This window comes from Parasteatoda tepidariorum, chromosome X1 (genome assembly GCF_043381705.1).
Source record: "Parasteatoda tepidariorum isolate YZ-2023 chromosome X1, CAS_Ptep_4.0, whole genome shotgun sequence".
In the NCBI taxonomy this organism is placed as follows: Eukaryota; Metazoa; Arthropoda; class Arachnida; order Araneae; family Theridiidae; genus Parasteatoda; species Parasteatoda tepidariorum.
Genome location: NC_092214.1, coordinates 64,716,709 through 64,740,145, shown reverse-complemented (window position 1 = coordinate 64,740,145; position 23,437 = coordinate 64,716,709). Strand labels below are relative to the sequence as shown.

Genomic DNA, 23,437 nt, shown 5'->3' with positions numbered 1-23,437 from the left:
AATATTTTCTTGAAAATTTAAAATATATTATGATTTTTAGAAGCATTTTTTTTTTTCATATTTTAAGGACCTTTTTAGCTCATCAATTTCCTAGCCCTCGTGATTGTAAATAAAGTTGCATCTGAATAAGGATTTTTATTTAGTTTTTTCAAATATTAGCATGTTTCTTTTATCTAATTATTTAAAAAGCACATTTAAATATGATCATAGCTTTATTCAGATTTTATTTCTTAGGGAAACCCATTAATTTTTTAGTTATATATTCATTTAGAGAAAATTCTTTGTTGCATTTCTGTTACATTCTTTATCTTAAGTAATGAATTTTTTCCCCAGCTTTGTTAAATTTATATGCACAAAAATTTAATTTTACAAGCACTAAGCTATTCTGAATGTAAAAATTATTTACTCCAATAACCAAATTTACTTACATCAAACACATTTTTCTACTCCAAACTGCTATTTTATCTTTAAAAATTTTTAAATTCATTTAAAAAAATATTAAATAAGATTTAAAAAATAATTTTCAAATACTAATTGAAATTTTTACTGTAATTCAATAGCAATTCTGGAAACCAATAGTTGATGAAAAACTTTTGAATTTCTGTCCTTATGGTAATACAGAAATGTCTGTAAGAAAAGTTTTTGACTTTTGCAGGGATTTTATCGAAAAGGTAAATATATATATATATTTTTTTTAAGTTTAAAATATGTTGTGTTAAAATTATTTAAGTGAATTCTTAATTGTATCTTCTTCCATCAGCAAACAAAATGACTAACAAGGGAATGGCACCGAGTATAACATAAAACCTTGATATAATAAGCAGTATGTCGGGGAGAATGACAGCAATCATTTTCATTTTGTTAAACGATTGCTGCCATTCTGACGTTGCAATGGGAAAGCACATATGTGTATCTTTTGTCTGAGAAGTTGCCTATTCAAAACCATTTGTTAATCTAGATAATCTTTTGTAATACTTTCTGCTTATTATTTTTAAATTATCCTTTTTTTTTTTTGCTATCGAATTTCAAATCTTCCAAAGTTTAGCAAATTCCAGGATATGCAAAACTGGATATGCAAATATGGATTTTGTAAACTTACCTTATTTTTAGGTGAGAAAATGTTGCGTCTTAATTCAAAATTTATACCAGTCGACTTAAATAAAAAATTTAAAAATTTTGGTAAACAGAGAAAAAAACTTCAATAGTTTTCTATAAGGATTATTAAAAATATTTGAAAAAACTAAAATTAAGTACGAAAAAAGAAAAAAAGATGAGTGAAAATGTAGTTTCATGAATAAGTGACAAAAAAATAGATAAAATCTTTTAGAAATACTCTTTAAAATGTTGCGCTGTAACAATATAGCCAATGAAAAGCATAGTTCATAAAGAAAACAACTGTTGTTAATTCTCAAAACAAAACTTTAACACTAATTGCTTTTTTCTCTTATTGTATTTTTGGGAAAATGTAATGATTAAGGAAAAAAACCTATCTGAAATGATCTTTAAGAAATGCCTTGCCATTACAAAAACATGGATAAAAACAATAGTTAATTTTAAAAAATTATTCATAATTCTTAAAACTTTAAAGGATTTTAAGTTTTATTTGCATTTTAAGAAAAAGAAATGAACATAAAATTTAAAAAAAAAATTATCTAAAACAATCTTAAACAATGCAGCACCATGATATAAACTCCAATAAAAACACAAATAATTCTGAAAGTGAAATTGCAATGTGGAAGAAAATGCAAGGAATGGAAAAACCTACTGCATTTAATCTAAATCTGCTTGTTATTTCCTTTTCTTGTTCTCACTTTGTTTTTCTGTTAAATATAAGTAAAAGAAATTATCAATCAATTCAAAACACTATCCTAAGTATTTCTTTTAACCTCATTTTCCGTTTCATATTTTTTATATAAATTTCTCAAAATTCCATTTACTTGAACTTTCTGGTTTGTCAAATTCTGGATAGTCAGGTTTTTACTGTGATATATATATGTAATAACGGTGGAACCACACCGTTATTTTTTAGTTATTTACAGTTAAAGCAGCATGATTAACGAGTCCATATTGTGCATAATCTTTTTTATTTAGTAGCGATGGTGAAAGCATACATCTTAGCCCCCTCCAAGCTGGAGATGGGGGGAGACCCATGTCCCGTCTAAGCTGACGGATTTTATTTAAGCATGATAAACAACAAAAAGCCATGCAAAAATATTGCTCCTGAGTTTTATAGGATTATTAAAAGTTGTGAAGAGGCCAGTCATTATTGCCTTTTCTGTGTATTCTTACGCCTCATCAAATTATTTATTACTCATAGCAAATCGTTTAATCTTTCCTTATATGGAAGTGAAAGATCTTAAAATTACAGAATTTATTCATTTCATTTTGACTGTGCTTCTATCACAGGGAAAGTTTTGCAAATAGAAAATAATTTTTAAAATTTTTGGATTCCAATTAAAATTTTTTGGCGAGGGCGAATGTAACATAAAAAGCTTCAATTAAACTTTTTACATTTTCCTAATTAATTATTCTAATCGAAATACTTTCTCACACTTTAAAAGCCACATCCTGTTCTTAAATCTATTTTTGGCTCAAGTATGCATTTGATTAAAAGCAAGACATTTTTCCCTTTCCTCTCTGTGGAAAATGCTCTATCTATTTCATAAACCAATAGCAACTACTACGATTTCCCTCTTTCCCTAAATTAAGACATATTACGTATTTTACTTTGCAAGATTTCCCTAACATATAACCAAGGAGCGCAACTTTTTGTGTACACTTTTACACACTTCCATGACTGCTCTGTCTTATAATTAATAAATAATAAAATAATATAAAACGGTGGAACCACACCGTTATTTTTTAGTTATTTACAGTCAAAGCAGCAAGATTAACGAGTTCATATTGTGCATAATCTTTTTTATTTAGTAGCGATGGTGAAAGCATACATCTTAGCCCCCTACAAGCTGGAGATGAGGGGAGACCCATGTCCCGTCTAAGCTGACGGATTTTATTTAAGCATGATAAACAACAGAAAGCCCCGCAAAGATATTGCTCCTGAGTTTTATAGGATGATTAAAAGTTGTGAAGAGGCTAGTCATTATTGCCTTTTCGGTGTGTTCTTACGCCTCATCAAATTATTTATTACTCATAGCAAATCGTTTAATCTTTCCTTATATGGAAGTGAAAGATCTAATACTCCTAAAGATNTCGGTTAAAGGGACACCCCGCTTATAAGGTCACTTTTGCGATGTCCCTTAGGGTGACCTTATATCGAAGTCTGACTTTATATATATATATGTGTGTGTGTGTGTAACATAAAGAGCTTCAATTAATCTTTTTATGTTATCCTAATTAATTATTCTAATCGAAATACTTTCTCACACTTTAAAAGCCACATCCTGTTCTTAAATCTATTTTTGGCTCAAGTATGCATTTAATTAAAAGCAGGACATTTTTCCCTTTCCTCTCTGTGGGAAACGCTCTATCTATTTCATAAACCAATAGCAACTACTAAGATTTCCCTCTTTCCCTAAATTAAGACATATTATTACGTATTTTACTTTGCAAGATTTTCCCTAACATATAACCAAGGAGTGCAACTTTTCGTGTACATTTTTACACACTTTCATGACTGCTCTGTCTTATAATTAATAAATAAATTTTGTACCCTCCTTCCCGGCCTAAGACCTGTTTTAATCCTTCCACTCGGCAACGACGTTATATATATATATATTTCATGTTATATACAGAGTAATTTATGCCAGTGAGTACATTTTATTAGTTCTTTGCTAAAACATTTGTAACAATTATCTGTTCAATATAAAAATAAAATTTGAACTGCCTTTTGAAATTTATCTGGATGATTCTCATCATATCCATGTTTCTTAAAGGCATATCTAAAAAAATTTTAATAAAAACTAGTTAAACTTAAGCTTAAAAACTTTTTAGAACCAATTATCTTTTAGTATTTACCTGCAGTAGTTGAATGGCTTAGTTTCACTTCAAAGATTCAGGAGATTATTAATTTCATTTGCAAGAAAAAAAGGGGTACACATCTAATATTAATGCCTGAAATTTCTTCCAGGATAACCTCAATCTTCAGTTTTTTATTTGGAAAATTATCATTAATTAGATAGTTTTAGCAAGCATTTTTAGTTCTTATACTTAAATTGGAGAATGAATGGAAACTATGAAAACAAATCTCTAGCTTATGCAGTGTATGAACCCAATACATGAAAAGCATCTGTTTCTAATAACATTACTGAGACTTCACAATTGCTGTAATTTTTTTTTTGCTGTTTTACAGTATGAAGCATTTTTCGAGAATAAATATCGTAATATCTTGGGTGCTATCCAAGTGGCTTCAACATGTGTAAAGTTTTATTTCATATCAATATATTACATTGCATTTTTTAACATGATTTAATAATGTTGATGTGATTTGAAAAGATTATTATTATTTAATAATAGTTTAAAAATGTTGTTGTCTTAAATCAGATGATAATTATTTTATGACATGTTTACTATGTTTATCTTTAATCATTTAAGTGTCCAGGTGTTTACTGTAAGTTTTATAGTTAAATTTCATTATACAAAAACCCTTTTATTATTGAAACTTACAAAAATGATTTCTTTGTAGAAAGGTTTTTTTAATCATTTGATTGCAAAAGATTTAATAAAAATATATCATTGTAAAAAAGTTAGCAGTCAAAGTATGAGAAAAAATTTGAAGAATGTTTTTTTTTTATCTTATTCACTTACTGACAGTCCTCCCAAATCTAATCTTTCATTTAACAATAACAAATACTTTAAATCCCAGTTTAAATGTACCATGTTTTAATAAATATGAAGTTTTTCAAGTCTTAATTCTCTATTTATTTCATTTTATTTATTTTTTATTATTAATTTGACAGATGGAAAATGGTTATAATTCAACTCTCTATGGTAGAATTGATAATCTGATTACCAAGTGGTTGTTTAATCGGATAACTGCTACACATGAACGTGAGATGGATATTATTAATGAGCTTATAAAGTTATCACGTGCAGAAATTAAAGAAGTATCTTCTGTGTTGAAGGAAATACACACCATTCAAGAAAAAAGTTGCAGTGATGTGATTGCAGATGTTGCTAGAAAAAACTGTTAGTAAAGGACTATTTTTTTAATTCATATGTTTTTAACATTTCTTAATTTTTTGATATTTTGAATTTATGTTGTGTTAATTAACTTTAATTTATGCATTGCAATTCAAAGTTTAAAATCAGAAACATTTAAAATTAAAAAATTAATAATGATTCAATGTTGAATGTAGAAAATAATCATAATTCAAACTACTGTATTATAAAACCTTTAAATATAGTTTTACTAATAATAACTATTTAAGTCAAAATCAACTGTATAGCAAGCAAATATTTATATTTAGAATTTATAAATTTAAATATTAGTAAAATATTTTCTTTAGGAAAGTTAACTTATTTAATGAAAGTAATCAGAGAAAAGTCTTATGTATTTAAAAAATGTTTTTTTTTTTCAATATATTTTATTGTGAACATATCAAGCAATTGATGAGGTGAAATTTTTTACTTTGTGTGCCAAAAGTTGCATTCATAAGAAATAAGTTTGTTTAATACCATTACTATACATAGGTCTTAGGCTAATTGAAAAATATGGCTCTTTGAAAACTGTCAACATTACTTCTTAGGCTTAGAACTGTGATCCTTGTAGGGAAAATGTGAAGTGATGTCAGCAATTTGCAAAAAGCTCTATTTTTCCAATTATTGTGTGATAGATATAAGAAGTAAGGAATTGTGTATTAAAGTAAAGAACTGCATTCAATTTGGCAGCTATTTTGGATTGGTCCAAGACAAGCAACAACAGGCTAATCAAATGTGGTTTTTTACTTCAGTTTCAATGCGCCATGAAAATATATCCCACTACCTACTTAAACTTTAAATTGCAATATGAAATTTACGCTTTAGTTTCATAAATTTAAATCTGGCAATTTAGTTGCAAAATGTATATATAAATCATTTTTGCAAAGCATTAGTAAGTACATGACTTCCGTTCTGCCTTCTCGCTTTATAATGTTCTTGTATGTTCCAATTTGTGTTTTACTTTGTATTTTTCTTGAATTTTTTGTGAATTTTACTTGATTAAACATTATTTTCGAATTGGTTTCTCATCCCCCTATACCTCTTCATGCTATTATATTGATATATTTTGTTTTGGCTATCAGGACTGGATTAGGAGGGAGGCTAGTGGGGCTATAACCCCAAACCCCAAGTTATTTTTATAGCCTCACAAGAGTTCTTTAAAGTTTATGAGGGTAAAATTAATTTTTTTTTTAAATTTTGTAAAACATTTTTAGCTTTTATCAAGCATAATGTTTTACAATCTTTTAAAATAATTAAAAGTGTATTATATATCTTAAGTGTAGAATTCAGAAAACAGAACAAAATTTTATATTTAGTTGTATTGGTTAAGTGTACTATTCACCCGAAACTTTAATTTAATCTATTATCTTCTTTTTCTAATTGAGTTTCTATAAAGCAAGCTTAACTGGAATTGAATTTCATAAAAAGTTTTGAAATTTCTGAATATAGGCACATTTTGATCATTTGATTTTGATTTATAGGCACAGGTTAGACCCCAAGTTACACATCAACCCCAGATCCCATTATACCTTAATTCAACCTTGTTGGCTTTATTAATACAGTATTAGAAAGCATCATGTATCAAAAGATAATTGTGTAAGCTAATGACAAGAATATATCTTTTCGTCATTATTGTTCAAATTTTGACTAATTTTTCATTTATAATATTTTTATTATTTTTTCCTTCTTTAAATTTTTTTTCCTATTTTATTTCTTTCCTTGTTTCCCTTGCATTTTAATCTTTTGTATACATAGGCATAACATGAAAGAAAATTTTGAGAGGACACATGGTTGAGTTTTTTTTTTTTTTAATATATATATTAAAATTAAAACTCCAAAAAAAATACGCTTGGAAAATTGTATAAACTTCTTTAATTTTAAGAGAAATTTTCAGCATTTAACGGAGTAGTTAGTCACCATTATATTGGCTAGAATAAAAAACTGGAACATGGCAGATCCTGTGAAGTAGTCAGGGCATGTTGTGAAACCATGGCTGGTCCGAATTTCGAAGTTTTATTTTCTTAAAATTAAGAAAAAAGCCATGGCAAAATTCTATAATTACCAGTTCCTGTCAAGGTTAAGATTGTACAGTGCGCAAAATAAAAAAACGAACCACCCTAAATAACTGTATATCTAATGATTCGATCTTCACATTCTAAGACTCAATGGTTTAAGGGGTGACCTCAAATATGCTAATTAATAAGTACAAAAGATATTTTTAGTGACGAAATAAGACACAAAAACTTATTTTCTCTGAATAAGTGAATTTGATCAACATAATGTTTATATTTTTATCATTAAAAAACCGATAACTTAGGCAAATATTATGTTATAAATATTTTAAATAGATTCTTTTAGACCTATTGTAATTTTGTTTTTCAATTACTTTAGGTGTTTCAAATTCAGACTTTTATAAATTATTTTTGGAGCTCTCACCTTTGATTCCTGTATGGATGGGTAGCATAAATGAAACTGCTCCTCGACTGGTTGGAGCTATTCCTGCCGAAGATGACAGTCTGCTTAAAGTGAGAAACTAAGTTATTACCCTGATTGTAAATATAATTATATTTTCAAGATCATTAAAATTATGGAGTTTGTGCAGTAGAACCTTAATTGTTTCTCAAGGGACTATTCATTCCAATCAGAGGTTTCCCATGGTCCGTAGAAACTGCTTAATTTATGTTTTAGAAAAAAGGACCCTTAAAAATATTCAATTTTGGTACAAGGTTTTTTAAAGTCCTTAATTTTCTATATCCCTATAATCGCTGGAAACAATTTTCCAGTCTTACGGAAATATTAAAGATAAAAAGTCGTTCTTTTATTGCCTATAATGGGACTATGCATCAAGGGTAGAGCATTTTAGAGAGACAAGAAAGGATGTGTGCAAGGCAAAGGGAAGAAATCATGTCCTTTCATTAATATATTGGTTCTTTTATTATAAATTCTTTCTTGCTGAGAATGGTACTCCATGAAGAAAGGGTGTCATTCTAAGAGAAAAGAATAGGGCGGGGACAAGAGGATACTGCACATGGAAGAGATCTGCTTTTTTTAGGAAGGGGAGTATTTCTAAGGTAATTTAGTTCTACTGGTAGTGCACATGCTTATAGTAATGAAATTAAGCCCTAAGAAAAGAAGTAACAAAAAAAATTTTAAACTTTAATCCATAACAGAAACTATTTCTAAAAAACTGTGTATAATGATAATAACTATGTGCAAAATTCTATTAATAACTGTAAATTTATAAAAAGCAGTATCATTTTTTAAAATTCCCAATTGTGCTAAAAAGTAAACAACCCTGTAATAAACAGGGTTTGTAAAAAACTGGGATTTTTTCAAAAAATCTCAGCCTACCTTGATTCTTTTTAATTAAAAAACATGGAGTTTATCAGGTTTTTGATTTAAAAAAAAAAACAGGTTTTTGCAGAAATACTTTAAATTTTTATTTCTGATTATCTAATAAGAATGCATGAATTGCTTCTAACATAAATGGTTAACTGGTCTCCTGCAGGTCGGATAGAACAGGGAAGACCTGGAACTGTCAGAAAATTTTATTTTAACTCTAAAAAGCAGGGAAAAATCAGGAAAAGTTGCAATTTTTACTACAAAAAAAATGGACAATTCTTATATCATACCTGGAAAATGGCCAATCTTAGAATTGTCAATAACAGTAATCAGTTATCGAGATTCGAGTTAAATGATTCTATCATCTATTACAATTATTTTATGAAATTCCACTTTTTAGTGAAACTTTTGTATGTTTTCCATTCTTATTCTATTATACATTTTTGCTCACAAAATCAAATGTTTGACATTACAAATTTAAAAAAATCAGAGGTTTCTGATGAAAAATTGCATGGTATAGATAAAATATGGTTTCGATTTCCATTGAAATTTACCTGATATACCTGGAAAAGTTAGGGAATTTTTTTTTCTGAAATTGCGTTGGATCCCTGAGTTAAATATTTGGTTATGCTTGTTTTGTTGCAATATAACAATTTTTTTTTTAATTTTCAGATTGTTACACTATTATTTTTATTTCTTAAGGATAGACAGATTTTTAGTATATGAAAAATGTAATCTAACTCAATTAAAAGATCAAATCTTTTTTATTATAGTCTATTAGAATAAAATTTAAACTTAAATTTTATCATTAATCATTTTGTTCGGTTATGATTGCATACCGTTTTGTTTCAAATTTCTATTCAACTTTTGCTTACTTTAAAATTAGTGAATGTTTTTTGCCAGATTATTCAGTAGTATTATGTGAAGTTGACTCCTGATAACAGTTTTGACTGGAAATAATTTTATATGAAGCTAATTGTAAAAGTAAATATAACCTATCACACCCTTGCTAGAAAAATGACACAATTCTAAAAACAGCAATTTTGAGGTTATGTCAATAAAAAAATATGTATAAAGTGTCCCATCAAGCTCAAAAAGTCTTACATCTCTAACTCGCAATTTATCAAGTCGAGGTCAGTTGTGCTAGTTTTGAATTTCATTCAGAATAAGGGTTATTGTATTCTTTAAGTTGATTTTTCTCGAATGTTGCATTTTAGAGTTATGACATTTTTCTTGCCATGGTGCAATATTTGCTTTTTAGTAATCTCAAAATAGTTAAGTTACATACTGTTTTTAATATATTTTTCTTAAAATGTTTCAATGTTTTATGAAACGATATGTAATAAGGTGATATTAAAGATTACTTTATAATAAAAGAATACCACTTTTAATTTGTAATAAAAGTAAAATATCAAATCATAACAATAGTAGAGAATAATATTAAGAAAGGATAACAAAGAAATATTACAAGTAAATGCTTTTAAATGATGAAAAAATAAATAATTTATTTCTTAATTAAGGAACCTTCCCAATTTTCTGGCCATAGAAATGTGCTGACAACTTTAAAAAATAGTATTAGGCCATTTTATTTATATGTTACACTATATGTTACAATATATGATTTATATGTTACAATATATGAAACATCTTAGTTCGAAGATCATAAATCCTCTCAAACATAATTGTATTTTTATCCTATAAAAATTTTCTTAAAATATTTGTTGCAATGGATTTAAAAAATATTAAATTATGATTTATGGGGAAAAAATTGAAACGATTTAAGGTGTTTGTATAGTAGTTGCCTTGTATTAACTTGGGATAGAACTTAATTTAATATGACGCAGTTAAGAAAACTCTCATGCATAATTCTAATTCAACTTTTTAGTGTTAATTCTTTTATTATATACCCTTATGAATCAAACATTCTATTAATAGAGGGGGGAAAATTTGGCATAATAGAATATTTAGCTACTTAGCCCTTAGCATGTCTAGCAGTGAAATATTAAACTTGTTCTAATAATTTTTCCAATGTTTTTCCTAAATTTATTTACTCTTTTTTTTAAATACATGAAAAAAATTGCAAAATAATTTCATTTCAATTGCTACATAAATAATTTCATTTCATAAACACTGATAATTTTTATAAATGAAGTAGTTTGATTTAACTTCTTATTTAAATCACTGTAATCAGTCTACATATTTAAAAAGAAATGCAACATTAGTATCATACTAAAAGTTATAATGGAAATTTTATCAATAATAGCAAAAATTACAGTTTTATATAAACTAAAAAATATTCATAAGTTTTAAGGAGCCCCATTGCTCTGTAAAGAACATTGAGACTCCTTATAATGGAACTTCACTTTTCCCTTATAGCTAAAGTCACATTAGTATGCTCTTAAATAAGTTGAATAAATTTCAATTAATTTCATCACATTAAGAACACTTTTCCATGTAATAACAGTATGTAATAATTTAAGTTGGTAGTTTTCTATTTAGCATACCTTAGGCAGGTTCTTAAAACTATAAATATAGCATTTTAGCTTGTAAAAACGAAATCATTAGATCAAAAGTTCTTTAGATGTTTGTTGTTGTCTAGATGTATTCAATGTTTTTTTTAATCCTATATTTCAAAAAGTATTTTGCTATTTACTTTTTTTTTCAGCCTGGTCAATATGTTGCTGCTTATGTATTACCTGGATCAGTGAATCCTAATAGCGATGAATATAGTGGCGTTAATCCTGATGATGATTCTAATGAGGACGCAGTTGATATCCCACCACCAAATGAAGAGTTTGGAATCATAGGCTCTTGGATTTTGGCCCGTGTATTAGTGAAAACAGGAAAGTCCAGAAGATATAAAAATAATAAAAATGCATTATATACAGTTGTTGACATGGATAATATTGCTTACCCACACTATCTTGTTGAAAGAAAAGTGGTTATACCTCTTCCACTTTATAGAGCAGATCCCAAAACTAATCCTGAAGCTATTTTTCCTGTTGGTACTGTTGTTCTTGCCCTTTACCTGAATACAACTTGCTTTTATCCTGCTGTTGTTTTAGATACTCCAAAAACTTTGAACGACACATACACTATCTGTTGCAGAGATGTGAATAACAAGCTGCAGTATGGACCTGTGATACGTGCACCACAAAGATATGTCATTAAATATGTAGAACCTTTATCACTTTTTACTGAATGCCAAAGAAGAGTATTAAATGAGGTTTTGTCTTTTAAGTACAGTGATACGACAGCAAAACCGCACTTTTCAAAAAATTATTCCTAAGCGCACAGTGGTCAATCTCCGAAATCAATAATTTTAAAGCATTATTTTAACTTTTCTAAACATCACCAGATAGCAGCACTACACTTAGATTATATCTTCCTTTGAAAAAAATAAAAAGTTTTCAAGGCCCTTTTTCATTACTACAAGTTTTTTTTTTTTACTCAATAAAACACAAAAAAATTTTGAAGTATATCACTCAGATTTGTTGTTTATGAGCTCCTTTTGACACACAAATTTTTCCCAACAGAAAAGTATTTAATTTTTACCTTTATTTTTTTTTTGGTTTCAGAGTGAAGCCACTGTGCCCCTAGTCATATGGTGAAGTGGGTAAAAATTTATTAGGGTTTTTTTCTTGCATGGGGCTTATAAATGGAGAGCAATATGTCTATTTCTATTAAAAATAAAGTCTATTACCTCAAACTTCTTATCTGAAACAAATTTATTCTGCCTTTTTTGGTCTTTAAAATTATATAAATTATTTTAGTATTGAAGTTCATTGTTTGATTTCTGAAAAGTGAAAATATATTGTAAAAAAAGTTAAAAAAGATAATATTTTTTTATCACATGAAAATGTTCTGTGTGGACAATGGTTAACCACCGAAACCACCACCCCCTTTGTGGTACAATGAATCAGATTTTTTTTTAAATGTATTTTTCCCATTCTTAGAACCTATGCAACATATTTAGTTTCTCAATTTTAAAAAAATATGAAGATTTATGTTTGTGTGCCTCAAAGGGTTAAGAGATTACCTAACTAGTGCTCCACTGATGACTAAAATAAAATTATCATTTACTAAATTCAAGTTAAACTATGACAACTATTTTTATTTTAAAAAATGACTTAAAATTTATTTTTAGAAAACCAGTGACTAATTTTATGGAAAGAAAAACAATTATTTAAAAAAAATGCTCTCAAACTAGTCATCAAACAAATCGTGCCAAGTCTAGCTATACTCTGGCAATAGTAATTGATGCATGCTTGTATATATCGTATAGGTAATAAAGCAGACTTTTTTTCCTATATTTTGTTATGGGAACTAAGAATTTTCTTTTCTTTTTCAACCAATTGCATGTCATTATACAACACACAGTTCAATGTTCAGTTATTGCTTTTTTGCTCACTGGATTCAAGATGATTCCATCATGAATCTGCTTTATTTTCTAATCGTTTGTCCTTCCATTTCAGTTTACAGTCTCCCTTCGCAGTTTTCAAAGTCAAAAGTTTGAGATCGGAGAATCACCTTTTGACCATTCTTGATAATTCTATTGAAATCCATTTAATTTTCTAATAAATGATTTTTCAATTTCCGATATTTAAATACAATATTATTACGACACCCAATTTTCGAATTTGAGAAATTACTTTTTGACTTGTTTGAGTGCTGTTCTCACATTTTTTTTAATACTTAAATGGCACAACTTTATGACAGTTCTTACTTTCTTTTAAGTTGAACTTTTTTTGCTTAAAAATTAGAATTTTTTTAACTACAAAGTTAATAGCCTTGATTTTTCAATAACCACTCCCGTTTATGAAATACAATGCCCATTTCTGTTTTTAGAATATAATGCCCTGTGTGGTTTCTTGTGCCCTGCCCTTTTCATTAGATATCTAGAATGAGAAATGGTTTTAAGATGCTGGGCCATTGTTTACCAATTTCGATTTATAATGCTCGTATGTACATGTTTATATATATATATATATATTAATTTTTCATTGTGAAGTGAGCAGTTTTAAAGTTAGTTTATAGCAATATCTTGCAAGTTGAACATAATCTATTATTACCATTCATTATGTATTCTTATGTATTTATGTTTTCTACATTTCTTTAGATTTTTTCCACCTTACAAGCTAATTTTATTATCAGAGGATACTATTTAGACTAATATTTTTGACTTACCAAATTAGTTATTTTCCAGTGCTAACTTCAGCGGAGATTCTTATCATCTGTCATTCTAATCAGTACAACAGTGATGTTGCCTTTTACCTTACATAATAATGATATTCTAATGTAAATTTAATTCTTGAAGAATTGAATTCTTTTTAGAAGATCATCTAAATTTTCATGATGCTATTTTAGGTTTTCATGTTAGCATTTCTATTCAGTAAAACTTTACTATTACAAACTAGTTGGGATCACTACCTGTTTTGACTATCAAAAGTGTATTTATGTTCAATATAAATTGAAAAAAAAAACATTTAAAAAATATACCTTGCTTTTTTATTCTGTATTGTAATTTATTTTTCATGTTATTTAATGTTACTTATTAAAACTACATTTTAACAATAGCTTTTTTGATATATCATAAATATCCATATTTTCGTCTATAATAGTTATATTAACAAATTAATTCCATATTTGTAATTACGGTTTTCTGTTCCTCATTGAAAGTATCCTTTAACAATTTAAATCATTTTTATAATACATTATCACGATGGCTACAACCAGGGAAAATTTAAAAATTGTTCATTAAGCTGTTGGAAATTTTAAAGATTTTAGTTCAATTTTAAGGAATAAGTTGGACAGTTATAATGTTGAGATAGGTTTCCTTTAATTTGCAAGCATATTTTGGTAGATAGAAATTAGTTAATGTATCTACAATCATTCTCTAACAATTTTTAAACTTTTCCTAGTTGTGGGCACGGTTATAATTATTCAAACTTAAATTTTTCTGTTTTCTAAGTTAAATAATATTTATCTATTACTATGTATAATCCTGATGTGGTTTTAAACATTAATAACTTAAAGTTCATTTCTTGTGTATTTTGTAATTATAATGTAAAAGCAAAGAAAAAAATTGGAAGCTTGTTTATCGTAATGCACCAAAAAAAACATATCTCCCTGATAACTTTCGGTCTAATGATGGGATCTTTGCTTTTTAGGAATCAATCTTATTAACTCGATGGGGTAACCTCTAATATCCTAATTAATAAGTGCAAGCGATATTTTAAGTTATGAAATCCGAAACAAAAACATACTTTCTCTGAATAAACATACCTACTTTTTGAACATATTTGGATTTTTGGCCCCCAAAATTTAGGGGGTAGTCACAATCTCGGGAATATGATCTCAATAGTTTGGTCAGGAAAGGGCTTTTAGTAAATATTTATTATTTAATTAAATAAAAGTCGAAAAAATTTTTAATTGTAAGATAAACAATTTTTTACATCATTTTAAAGTAAGTAATTTAGCATGGTAAAATACAAAATTTAAACAAAATTGATTGAGTAATTCCTGAAAAATCAAATTTTAAGTATCTGAAATTTTTGAAATTCAATTTATTGGGAAATATTCAACCAATTTTGCTCAAATTTTGTATTTTGTCATGTAAAATATATTTTTTAAAATGATGCAAAAAATTGTATGCTTTACAATTCAAAAATTTTTGGTCGTAAAATAATAAATATTTACTAAAAGTTTTGTTCTACATAACAGAATTATCTTTGGATAAATGAATTTTATAATTGTGCAGAAATTTTCAATTCGCTTAAAAAGGTCTCAAGATATAACGAAATACGCGCAAAGTAAAATTAACATCATTAAGAGGTTCAAACTTTATGGCGCTCTCCTAACAATATTATGACCATATTTCCCAGATTGCAGATATTTTGATTTATTGGGGGTCAGAAATTTGAATCTGTCGAAAGAAAGGTTGTTTATAAGAGAAAATTTGTTTATGTGTCTAATTTTGTAACTTAATATGTCATCTGCACCTATTAATGAGCATATTTTAGGTCACCCTCTCAAACTCTGAAGATTGATCCTTGGAATGTGAAGATCCAATGATTAGATCAAAAGTTATTCAGGGTGGTCCTTTTTTTACATACTGAACATGGTTTTATATATATTTGCTTATTTCTTATAATAAAATATTTGTTGTGTATCGTACTTCAATTATTAATTTTGTGATAAGTAATGTAATGTTGTGATGGAAATTTTATGTAGTGCGAAAATAGAACAGGTTTGTAAAAAATAATAATAAAATGTAGCAAAAACAGTTTTATGATATTGGGTAAAAATAACATTTATGTGAGAGAAAAATAATGAAAAAATCATACTTTAAAATATGTTGTCCTAAAATGAGTGAAAATACCAACTTATTTAATGGTTAGCTACATGCATAACAAAAAATATGTGTTGCATTTTTATAATTTTTAAGAATTTATGCATATTCTATTCTTTAGTTGAATATATGCAGAGTCCGCAAATAAAAACTTAATTGATCTCAATAACTTTAAATTTAATTGTACAATTGTGTTTTGTCATGGAATTTTAGTTTTTCTGATTAAACCTTTTTCTATTTCAACTTTTACATCTATCATTTTTAACAACACATTAATCAGGATATAATTGCAATTCCATGTAGAAACATTCTATTGCCTATTTATCTTTAATATTATTATATTAAAACTAAGCTCAGTGTCACAACAGCTGATGGAGGGCCAAGGCCTAACTGTGCCCATCTCAGTTTTTATGACCTTGGGCTCTGGTATGCACGCTGGGTGGTCATTCCAATGCGGCATTCCCAGTGTTTAATCCCAAAGCATGCTTGGTACTCATATAATCTACCCACTGAAGGAAGGAAAGGCTGAGTCAACCTTGCCCTGTCTGAGGGTAAAACCCAGGACAAGTGGCATGGAATTGCAACATTATGAAGAAAAATTGAACTGTAAGGTTTTGAAAATTTTTCATTTTATGTGATTAATTGCAAATTTCTGAATGAAATCCATTGAATAGTTACTGTATAAAAATTTCAAACAGTTTGTTTTTGAAAAAATTATTCTAAATTTTGTTGTTTAAAATTATTGCATGATAATGGAACATGAATTGAACATGGCATGGGGGACAGTGGGTATATGTTCCCTTCAATAATTAGACATCTCTGAAAGTCCCACTCAATATCTCAAACAATGTAAAGAAATTTTTATGAATCACCAGCGAATGCTTGAAAGTTAAAATCAGGAAAGTGATAAAAATAATCACACGCACACAATCTTTGCAAATATTTAGCAGACATAAGAATTTTTTCTCTTAATTTTTCATAAGAATTTTTTCCTTATGTTTAAAATTTAGAAAGTAACTGTGGCTTTAATTTCAACCCTCTCAAAAATTGGACCCTGTGACACCCATGGAACATGGTGTAAAACAATTTTAGTCCCGCAGTGGATTGATCGTTAAGACACGGTTCCCAGCAGATCACCGAAGTCAAGCATCACTGGCTACGGTCAGTGTGCGGGTGGGTGACCACTTGGATCAGTCTGCGTAGGGACCGAGGGTGTGCGGTATTGGTCCTCGTTAAACTGTTCTACCGTAAAGTGCTCGACTTCGCGCGCAGGTCGTCGGGCTACCGAAGAGGGGGTGTCATCCCCTCCGCAGAGGATCAAAATTGTGATGGCATGTCTTCGGATCATCCTGCAGGATGTTTCCCAGACCGTCGCCAATAGCCCATTGTGCAGCTCTAGCGCAACGCAAATTAACAACAACAATAAAACAATTTTACACCTTTTAATTCAAAATATATCAATTCATTTTTAATTTAAATGAAAGTAAATAATTTTCTTTTAAAAAAATTAACTCTAAAAGTATGAAATTTTTTTTTTAAATTGCACAATTAGATAAAGAAGAAAACTGAAAATGTCATTGAGGGAATGCTAAAACCCATATTTTAAGATCTAGGAGCCAGAATCAGTCAAAAAAAAAATTTTGATTAATAACAAGTGCAATTATGTGTCCAATTGTTTTGATTAATAAGTGCAATTTTATGTCCAAGAATGCAAGATCTTCCTAGACTACTTGATGGTATATTTCAAAAAATTATGAAACTGTTAACTGAGAGTGTTTACATCCTAACATTGTTGCTGATTCAGCTACCTATACAAGAAATTGCAATTTTATTTTACAATTAGAGTTAAATAATTATATCATAACATTCTTTAAAGTCTTATGCCCTCCTCTTGAGGTAAAGTGGGTAAGCCCATTCCAGAAATGACTTGAGTTTTTATTTTAACACAGTTAACTAAAGAGCTTCCTTTGAAATTTGAAAAGTATATTTTACCTGGAATTATCCTTTAATAAAAATTAATTTTATAATAGGATACAAAAAATTTTTTGATTTGCTTAAAAACTTACCGAGATATGGCGAAATTTGCAAAAATTGAAATTGACTACCAATGCTCAACTTCGTAGCCTTGTAATTTTGAACCCAATCCAGAAGACAAGGGAACTCCTGGATTAAGTATTGGGAGATATTTTGATGGAACTAACCCGCATTTGCATTACATGGAAAGGAAAACCTCCCACTGTTAGCCTAACGGCAAAGGAACTTTTTTTTCCTTGCAGATGTGGCAACGTACCTAGGTTTGCAAAACCCTTACCCGAATAGTCCACGTCTAGCTACCAGTCCAGCTCGCCACAACCTCGGGAGCGAGCCTGATCAGTGGGTATTTACGGTCAGTTTATTGTTTGCAGCTATGTGAAGCTGGCAACCACAAGTTGGAGTTGTACCTCCAAACGTTAGCCCATTTTAGGAAATCATTCACCCACTACCAAAACAGTTATTGTCAAAACACAAACAAGAAATCGCAAATTCGAATTTTTTCACTTAACGTTAGCCCCTAATAAGAAATCGTTAGTTCACCAAAAATGTCCGTTAGCCCACCAGCTTATAGCAAAAAAGGTTATAGAAAAAATGTGAAGTTGGCAATAATTAGCCCATTGTAGAGAATCGTTAATGTTGGCGTTCCCTGCCTTAAAGACATTGTCTGCTTAGTTTGACATGTCGTTGCCGGTGTGGTGTGTTGAGTGTTCTAATGTTCAACTTCCACGATCAGAACTGAGATTGGATTCCTCGTGATTGTTAGATGTTTGATCAGATTATGCATGTCTCGCAGGTTTCATATGATGGGTAAAGTCTTCGAATTCCACAGCTGGGGTTGAGGGTTTAATTCCCGGGGCTAAAGGCTGGATTGTACATGTTTTTGCTGATTTTATAATCTGTATGTGTGCTTGCTTATTCGCCTTCCACGGCTCGAGTGGAGCTTCGATTATACACTCTAAAAGCTGTAATTTGTATCACTATGTCCTCACTTACATGTCCTCGCCGGTTTCATATCTGTAAAAGTCATTTTTGTTCATGTAAGTCTGGCCCTGCGGTGGACTGATCGTTAAGACACGGTTCCCAGCAGATCACCGAAGTCAAGCATCACTGACTGCAGTCAGTGGGTGACCACTTGGATCAGTCTGCATAGGGACCGAGGATGTGCGGTATTGGTCCTCGTTGAACGGTTCTACCGTAAAGTGCTCAACTTCGCGTGCAGGGCGTCGGGCTACTGAAGCGGGGGTGCCATCCCCTCTGCAGAGGATCAAAATTGTGATGGCATGTCTTCGGATCATCCTGAGGGATGTTTCCCAGACCGTCACCAATAGCCCATTGTGCAGCTCTAGTGTGACGTAAATTAACTACTACAACAACAACATCATGTTAGTCTGTAAAGTACGACATGTAAAGTCAGTCCGGTTTCATGTACGTTAAGTATTTAATACGAAGACAGAAAGAAGTGTTACCACGATTTGCTCTTATTTGGTTGATATTGTAGTATTGTATAATATGCTATGTTCTTCTTTTTAAAAAGTCCCATAGTTGACTGATCGTAAGTCGCGACTCCTAGTAGATCACCGAAGTCAATTATCACTATCTGTGGTCAGTGAGCGAATGGGTGACTACTTTGACCAATCACCCATCCGGATTGTGCAGTATTGGTCCTCGTTAAACTGTTTTTCCGTAAAGTGTTCGACTTCGCGTGCATATCGTCAAACAACTAAAGTGGGAGAGCCATCCCCTCTAGAGGCGATCGAAATTGTGATGGTATGTCTTCAGCTCACACGCAAGGATGTTTCCCAGACTATCGTCATCCCCTCTGCAGAGGATCAAAATTGTGATGGCATGTCTTCGGAACCTCCTCAGGGATGCTTCCCAGACCGTCACCAATAGCCCATTATTTAGCTCTAGTGCCACGTTAACAAAGTATTATTACAAATACTCTTTTTTCAAAATAGGTTGAAATTTAAATAAACAACATATGTGATTGAGGATAATTTCTGACAAATTCATGTTGTCAAATTTGGAAATCTGAATTAATCCTTTTTATTAATTAATAATTTTGAGTTTTGTGTGGAATAAAAAGCATTTCTGTCTTGTTTATTTTCTGCTTTGGATTATTATCTTGCTTATTGCATTTCGACAAGTAATATAGTAGCAAAGTAAAGTTTTTCAACTTTATTTTGCTAATGTAGATAATTATCTCGGATATGCTACAGGGACAGATGACTAATATTGGACCTGAACTATAATGGTTCGAAAAATTAAACATGATTAATCTAATGCCCAATGCTCCGGAAATATCAACTGGGCAATTCGATCGAAAAATTTAAGTTTAATGATTTAGCGGAATTGACTTCAGTCGATGGAAACTGAATTTATGTGAAAATTACTTACTAAGTAAACTCGCTGACAATCCGTGTCCTAAATCAACTCAAAGCAGACCAACTAAATGTCTCGAACTTTTACACAGTGCTGCCCAATAAAAACTCTGACTATATTAGAAAAATCATGTTTTTTTAACTTTGATTGCTGATTACAATAGATATTCCTTAGTTTACCTATTGCAGAAGAAATCCGAAGCACTTACTAAAATTAAACAATACTATGGTGTGAAATAAATTTGGCAAAATACCCCAAAACTTACAAACCGATAATGGTTGGGAATATCTCAACAAAGAAGCAGAAAACTATTTAAGAGAAATGGGAATTTACCATCAACTAACAGTACCTAATTCGCCGATTTAAAATGGCGTTGCTGAAGGAAAGAATAGATCGTTAATTGAAATGGTTAGAGCTTTGCTATACTATGTTGCAAGTTAAGAAAAAACCATTATCCCCATGGTAAGAGCCTGTTTGCATCTAAGTGCACGTTAAATGGATGCCAAGCTCCAAGCGCGAACAAATATCAACATTGCGAACTCTTAAAACGACGTAGCACGATCTTCTTTTTGCTGGTACAAAAATAGCACGAATTAGGTTCTGTCCGACGAGTTAAACTTATAAAAGCTTTTACATTGTTTTAAAAGCCTAATTATATAATTATAAAAAGGAACTTCATGCAGTCGCGGATCATTACTTAAATCCCTTATGGTGAATGATGGTCTTTTCTTAACTTGAAACGGAGTATAATTCAAGAAAATCTTCCGCGTCATTTCTGGGGAGAGGCATTGCACACAGCTAACTATCTTCAAAACAGACTAGAAACTCAGGCCCGACTTAGCCTAATTGGGGACCGGGGCAAAAAAATTTTTTGAGGCCCCCTTCTACTTCGGTAATGAAGAACCGACCTTTATGGTGGTATTTAACTTTTTCACCTCATTACAGATATATAACAAGAAAACTCACTAGAATCTAAAATAGATATAAAATCCCTCTCACCTCCAATCATCAGACGAAACATCATTCTGTCTATTTTATAGATTTTCTGACAATACCATGTCCATCATGCGAATGCAATTTCCGAAATGCACTTTTCTGATTGTTAACTTTGTCACCTAGCTGCGCAAAATTCATATCCTTGCTGAAATTAGGGCGAAATTCAGCTAAATTTGCGCAATTACGATAGCTCAATTAAGCCAATCAGAAGCTCAGATTTTTGTAAACATGTCACATTTTGCGATCTGTAAAAATACAGGCTTTTGATTGACCAAATTTGTCCATCGTGATTGCGAAAATTTTGCTGAATTCCGCCCTAGAAAGCCATGGATTTACGAATTATAGATTTTTTGTGTTCATACATTGAAGTAATGACGAAGCAAACCTAAAACTGACGGATTTTACTCTGTACGATATTTTGTTTAAAAAAATTCAATAAGAAGGAAACATAAAATAAATTTTCTCTCAATTTAATCCCCCCCCTTTGATGTGGGGGCCCAGGGCAACGTCCCCGTATGCCCTTGCCCTAGGCTGGCTCTGTAGAAACTAAAGCAACCAAATTTACACCTTATTCAATTATGGACAAACAAAACATCAAATTTATCTCACAAAAAAGTATTTGGCTGTAAAGCTGAGTCCTACATTGACAAAAAAAAAACGTAGAAGACTTGATAACAAAGCAAAAGTAGGAGGGTTCGTTGGATATGATTATAAATCCAAAGGTTATAGAATGCACCGTGAAGGAAAATATGTTACCATTGCACGCACAGTTAAATTCTTAGAGAATGAATTCTCAAACTCTAAAAGGAAAGATGAGCAACCATTTCTTAAAACTGAAACTAGTGATTAAGAATCCATTAAGGGAACACACCCTGAAGATGAAATAAACACAATTGAAATAATTGGAAATCAATCAGAAGAGGTTAACACATCAAGTTGTACTGACATCAATCAGTTTCGCAGATGCGACAGAGCTAACAAGGGAGTACCTCCAGACAGATTATCGTACATAATACAAGAAAGGATAACAAACGAACCCTTAAATTGACAAGATGTACTAAATCTAGAAAATATAAAAGAAAAACAGAACTGGTTAAAAGCTACTAAAGAAGAGATTAAATCCCTAAGACAAAATAAAACCTGGGCACTTGTCGAACCTCTAAAAGATAAAAGAATAATAGGAAGTCGATGGACATTTAAAAGAAAATACAAGATAAAGAAGAAAATCTTTTACCTAACAACTCTAAATACAGACCAAGTAATAGGATCATTACTTTACATTGCCACTATTAGTCGACCAGACATATGTGGAGCAGTAAACCTTTTGAGTCGTCGGAACGAAAATTCTAGAAAGATGGATTGGGAACAAGTTAAAAGAACAGTAAAATACTTAAATTTTCTACTTGGCAAAACACCAATAAAATCGTACCCTAAGAAGTAGACAAGCGTAGCACTATCATCAACTGAAGCTGAATATTGGATTTACCTCAAGTATTACCTCTTACTCTGACGATAACCAATCGACGAAAAAGATGATTGAGTCACCTAAATACACAAGTCGCGCTAAGCACACCGATATCAAACGGAATAGGACTAAAAAGCTGGAATATTGTCCAACAAAAGTCATAACTGCAGACATACTCACCAATCTTATACCCAAGCCAGACTTTCGAAAGCATCGAATGAAACTGAAGTTACAATCTTATCCAAAATTCAGAGATCAAGCGGGATGTTGGATAAAATTATCTATCTTTTTTACCCCTCTAATGCCCACCCGATTGACACTCTTCATTCAGGTAGAAGTAGGGCGGATTTGTTGGCCACTCTTTCAGGAGCACCATATTAGGTGGGCCAACGTTGCGCCCTCAGTAAGGACAAATAGTACAGCGAATGAAAGAACATCCACGCCTAGTCCGAAATTCAAATCCAGGACCTTTCAGATGTGAGGTCAGTTCCCTGACCACTACGCAGTCCGGTCGGTTATCATCAGTCCGGTTATCATCTTCTCTTATGACTTTCTTTTTTAAGGTCTGAATATCAATTCAGTACAGATATTATATTTTATTTTTTATTTCTTTTTAGCCTCCACTCTCTCTTTGTATTTTTTCGACAAAGGGAGAAGTCCCATTCTTCTTTACAATATGAAAAATTGTTTTATCAAATAATGGATCATTT

The 23,437-nt window shown here is 30.3% G+C and overlaps 1 protein-coding gene across 1 annotated transcript; it reads left to right on the top strand.

Annotated features, from left to right (window-relative positions):
• Nucleotides 1-560: 560 nt before the first annotated feature.
• On the top strand, nt 561-15,784 carry LOC107452616 (SAGA-associated factor 29; the record flags this gene model as incomplete). The annotated part of the gene is given in 4 exon segments (XM_043054093.2): nt 561-671; nt 4,917-5,145; nt 7,549-7,682; nt 11,165-15,784. Coding segments are annotated over 4 exon segments (1,098 nt in total), but the record flags the coding sequence as incomplete, so codon positions are not given.
• Between the last annotated feature and the right edge of the window lie 7,653 nt (nt 15,785-23,437).